The 5,382-nt window shown below is 42.3% G+C and overlaps 1 protein-coding gene across 1 annotated transcript; it reads right to left on the reverse strand.

The window, feature by feature from the left end:
- Nucleotides 1-909: 909 nt before the first annotated feature.
- Nucleotides 910-2,208, reverse strand: CDV56_100757 (uncharacterized protein; the record flags this gene model as incomplete). The annotated part of the gene is made up of 4 exons (XM_026754376.1): nucleotides 910-1,083; nucleotides 1,150-1,230; nucleotides 1,309-1,415; nucleotides 1,770-2,208. 4 exons carry the CDS (start codon nucleotides 2,206-2,208, stop codon nucleotides 910-912), a joined length of 801 nt encoding a protein of 266 aa, XP_026609529.1.
- Between the last annotated feature and the right edge of the window lie 3,174 nt (nucleotides 2,209-5,382).

Below are 5,382 nucleotides of genomic sequence, written 5' to 3' on the forward strand. Positions count from 1 at the left end.
TTGTCTTAAGAAAGATGAGGAGATTGTTTGTTCGCTTTGTCCACCATATCTTGCAACCGGACTTCACCTGGCTGTGGCTAGCAAGACATGCCATCTCTGAAACTACTCCTCCAGTACCCCGTGTACCAGGCAGAATAGTACGTGTATCCTGCGGCATCCTTCACAAGGCATTATATTATTTTTCGCAATGGTACTGCTCATGGTTCGAACTCCTATTTGACGCCCATGTCGTGCAACTGCCGTTTGGGCTGGTAATGGTATGGACGACCGGACAAGCATAGAGGAGGCTGTCAGTATGCAAATGGCTGAAGCTGCCGGAATCCCTGTCCTGAAATTCTTAAGCTGTGGCGAGCATCCAGATGATCCATTCAACCGGATATTTTCAATCCTGATGACAAGATTGCCCGGTTGTTGTTGTTGTTGTACTCTTAAAGACGACATTATACCCTTGGAGGCTATAAGACAATTTTTTTTAGACCCACCGCTCCTTGTGGTTTACCTCTGGGCCGAGTGAAAGTACATTAAATTCTGGCTTTCACAGAGATGGGCCTTTGAGGAGACGATGTGCTCCCTGGCGGATAGTGGCCTGTGCTTTGCCCTTTTTGAAGGCAATGAGACCGTTGTAACGGGTTTAGCAGGTCCCTGGGCAGCAGGTCGGGACCTGAAGCTAGTGCTTGCTGGCCCGAAGAGTACGCATGCCCGTGACGCAGCAAGGCCAGTAGATAACTTTTTACGATGTATCGACCATTTACCATAGCAAAGTGTTAGTTAAGAGAGTTCAGACACCGAAATGTTTAGATCCTAAAGTGTCCAGATTACCAGGAGGTTTAGACGTCGAAGTGTTCAGACATTAAAGTGTTTAGACACCTCGCGAGTCTGGACACTAAAGTGGCTAGACACCAAGGGTGTTTAGACGCCGAAGTGTTCACACATTAGAGTATTTAGACACCGGGCGATTCGCGGCCTCTTTTCGCCCTTGAGCGGCCGGAAGAGCTGGAATTCCAAATGCTCGTAAAGCAATTGGCCGATAAGGGCTCCTAGTCTTGTCGCGGTGGCACTAGCAAGGATAAGGTGCGCCGCAAGCTATATACGCAGCCGCTCGTAGGCGAATAGCTCCTAGTTGCGAATCCAGTAATAATTTAGGAGCACGGCGAGGTCCCCAACAACATGCCGGCCTTCTCCTTCTTCGAGGTATCCAAAGAGTAGGTAGGAGTAGTAGGCCGGGTTCCACTGCGCGCGTCAGCCATCGTCCAAGGCTCAAACGTGCCACTTATATTGCGAACGTCGCGTAGGACACCCTCGGTCAACTAGCTGCCCGTCGTCTGCGAGTATACCAGCCCGAGGACCTTCCAGGACGTCTTGACGCTTGATTCTTTCTTGATCCTCGACCTGCGGACCCTCCACACCAGATAGGTCTTGAGCATAGAGCCTTTGCACGCGTTCATCGCTTCTGTTGGATTGATATTTCATCTGATTTAATATCTATAGGTCTACGTTTACTCTCCAACTTGTGAAGGGCTGAAGCCAAATTGATTCAATACTGACTAGGCCAACATGCTGTTTACAAAAAGCTTGAAGAAGAGAAGGAGCGAAGCAAGCTAGACGCTGGTAGAAATAGGGGTAGGTAGGCGGTGGCAGAACGGGAGCGTGCGGAAAGGCTATATGGCAAGGCCATTTAGTGAGAAGTAGGTCTAACCCGTGACACAACCCTACATTCGAATTGCCCCTTGGAAAGTATCAAGTATGGTATACAGCCCAATAAGTCGTACGCTGCACTCCATCCCTAGAGTCGCACGGCATTTGGCCCTTCGCACCGACCTTGCCGTCCCAACTGAACTTCTCGATGCTCGAGGTAATTAGATCCGCGGCATCCCTAGAATCGACTTCACACCAGTACACGCCATACGGGCCTTGGCAGGAGAAACCGATGACGCAGGACCCGTAGCTGTCGAAAGGGACCCAGTGATTATTCCCGTAGCCTGCAAATGCATATGCGAGGCGGGAGTCGCGAATTTTCTGGCGCAGCGCCTCACAGTCGGAAACCAACGGCGAGCCGCCTGAGGACTGGTTGATAAAGCTGGCATCTCCGCAATAGCCTGTGCCATCAGAAGCTGCAGTGTCCACCAAGCGGGGGATGTCATCGGCCCTGATGAGACCGAGATATGAGAGAGCAAGCAGAACTGTACTTGACTTGAGAATTGCACGCATATTGAGCCTTTTAGACCTATGAGTAAGTATTTATTATCAAAGTTGAGCAGATAATAGGATCTACTTACTAAAGCTGCGGCTGGATAAATAGGTTTAGTAGCAGAGAATGAGTCAAGATATCAGGAAGAGACTGGACCAGTAAGGACGGTCTGTGTATTGAAGTATGGAAGTGTTACAGAAGGAAGATATCTACAGTAGGGCCTGACCCCTATATATAGACTTCCAGTAGAAGGATCGTATCGTAGCCAAATTGCGTAGGATCCTAAATGACATGCACTATCCCTAGAGCTGAACTGAAAGCATTATTGACATTAGACAGTTCAGGTACCCTAAACCATCTAAAATTTAGGGCCATGTACTCTAAGTTTAGCCTCGGCTACATAGCGCCCTGTTGCAGGGATTGTAGTCCTGATAATCCCGATACAAGAGTTATAGGTAGCTATCGACTTTGTGGGGCAAAAGGAGAACTCCATTCACTCCCACAATTGTTCCCACTTATAAATCCCGATAGTAGCTCTGCTATTAGGTCGGAGCAGGCGTAGCAGAGTCATTTTAAATAAAGTCTAGATATCTACTTATAGAAGGATCTTGTCTACAAAGCTTCCTTCCTCTAATCTTAGATAAATCCTGTAAAGCGAGGACCTGTGAATTACTAGATGTGGTTAGTTTTGCCGTTTCCGGGTTGGCGCCCCAATACGTTGTTACATAACCTCTTCCTCCATAGCCTTGACATATCTTGCACTCATCGCCGCCTTTCTTTCACTCTGGCCCCCACCGACAACTGCGCCTTGGCTTTCAGCCTGACGCACTGCCCCTTTCATTCACCGGAGATGTCGCTCGATCAGACGCCCAGCTCGTTCTCGCTCCAATGGACCTTGCGGAGCCGCTAGGCTACTGCTCTAGGACGCCTAGCAAGGATGCGAGAACAAGCGATGTAACCGTATGGCATGGCCTAGCGTTATGACCAGAGCCCAGGACCCATCGAACAGTATGGGCTAATATCAGAAGAACTGAGGAATAACCAAGTAGAAGCGCACCCTGCGCTTGTAGCATAGAGCCTCTAAAAGCTGGTCAGTTCTTGATAATCTCCAGCACCATCATCTCCTCTGCTTTCTCCTCTTTGTTAGGTACCCATTCTGACGAGATGTTTCATTCTTGGGTTTACTTGGCCCTCTTTGCGACTACCCTTAGATACCGCATTTTTGAGTACACAGGCGAACGCTGCACAGGTGCTGAAGTTGGAATTCACTAGCTTACAGGATCTAGTGCATGTAACAAGCTAAATGAGGGTGTTGTCTTATCGCTTCTCATTAAAATTAACAATGTCCATGATGACTAATACTTAGTTAATGTTTACCCGAATGATAATTGCACCGGCCACGTTGTCGGAACTATTCAGAATATGAATGGCTGCCTTAATAATCTATATGTATCCAGCAACACCGTTGGCAAGTCAGTCCAGGTTATCCCTGTTTCTAAGGAATCCCATACACTAATAAGCAATAGCTTTGAGACCGACTACCTATACAACCTTCCCGCGCAAGATGCAGAGCATATGAAGGTTCCGATCGCCCATGGCCTCTTCCGCACGCAAATCCTTCATGACTCTCTAATCTTGCTCACTGCTCAGTGGGTGACAACCAAATTGTTGATTAATATCTTTCAGCATAACTTAAGAAGAAAATAACTATGGTGCATCTTGCTCTGCTAACTACAGGTAACTATAAACTATATAGTAGGTTGCCTGTTGCCTAGCTGGACAGTCCTTCTATAAGTAGAGGTGCGCTGGATAGTATTTCCTAGTTTATAGCAGTATTATGCCTTATGTAGATTAAGATAATACTTTAACTTTTAATAACCTTAAGAGAAGGCTGCAGGAGGCATAAATAGATCTAGTAAAGGCTATGGGCTGGATATAGTATATATCCCTTTTATATTATTATCTGTAAGAGGAATGGAAACTTATTAAATAGAGGTATAGAGTCCTCTTAATTTAAGTCCTAGGAGCTCTAGGTCTTCTAACACCTACTATTTTATATATACTAGGGTCACCTAGGTCATAAAAAAGAGTACTTAGGTTATTATAGGGCACCTAGAGCTATATATCTATAAGGCTGTTTATTAAATATAAATACTTAAGACCTTCTTAAATTATAATATGGAATTCTTGGACTATAGCTGACCTAACTAGCCATATAATATTATATCTTAATTTCTTTAGCTCTTCTATAGGAATAGTATTAGGTTTAATAACTTTTTACTAGAAATCTATTAGCTAGAGTCCCTTATATAGGCTCCCTACTAAGAGCTTATATAGTGGTTTATATTTAACTATAGTAAGTAAGGTACTCATATTACTATTAACTTAATAAATATAGAATTAGTTAGGTCTAGAGGGTCTTATAGTTAAAAATTAGCTAGTATCTATTCTATTATCTTTATCTAGAGTATTAGTATGATTATTAAATTATACTCTACTACCTAACTAGAACTCCTCTTAAGTATTAGGTATTTTGCATAACTTAATAATAATATTATATATATAGTCTTTAATAGCTAGTTACTTATAGGTCTTAAGATCCTATTTATTACTAATTAGTTAATCACCAGCCATATATAATAAAGACTCTATTAATTATAAAAGCCTAGATAGGTATTAAGTAACAGAGAGAACCTCTATTAAAAAAGGGAATATTATAACTAATTAGAAATACTAGATAATTAGATCTAAGGAATAGAAAGCTAATTATAATAAGCTAGCTTAAGAGGATTATCCTGAGATAGAATAAGCTACTATTAATCATCCTATTAATCTATTTAATAAAGAGTATAGAACTTAGTAGGTAGGTTTTAATCCTAATAAGAAGCAGCCTTATAAGATTCCTAAGACACCTAGTAAGAATTCCCTATAAGATAATAATAAAGCAGACTAATATGCTGCATAACTATAATAGCTAGATAAGAAATAATTAATAGAACTATATAGATACTAATTAAATATATAATATCTTAAAAAAGTGAATTAAGGAGTAAAGAGGTGTGTTTATTGGAATTTAAGATATTAGACTTAGATTAAATCTTAAAAATAATATAGAATACACTATAATAAGTATATAGTATATTATTAAAGATATAAATAATAGAATAATAAGTACTATCATAAACTCTAAAAAG

Source organism: Aspergillus thermomutatus, assembly GCF_002237265.1.
Source record: "Aspergillus thermomutatus strain HMR AF 39 chromosome Unknown NODE_495, whole genome shotgun sequence".
NCBI lineage: Eukaryota > Fungi > Ascomycota > Eurotiomycetes > Eurotiales > Aspergillaceae > Aspergillus > Aspergillus thermomutatus.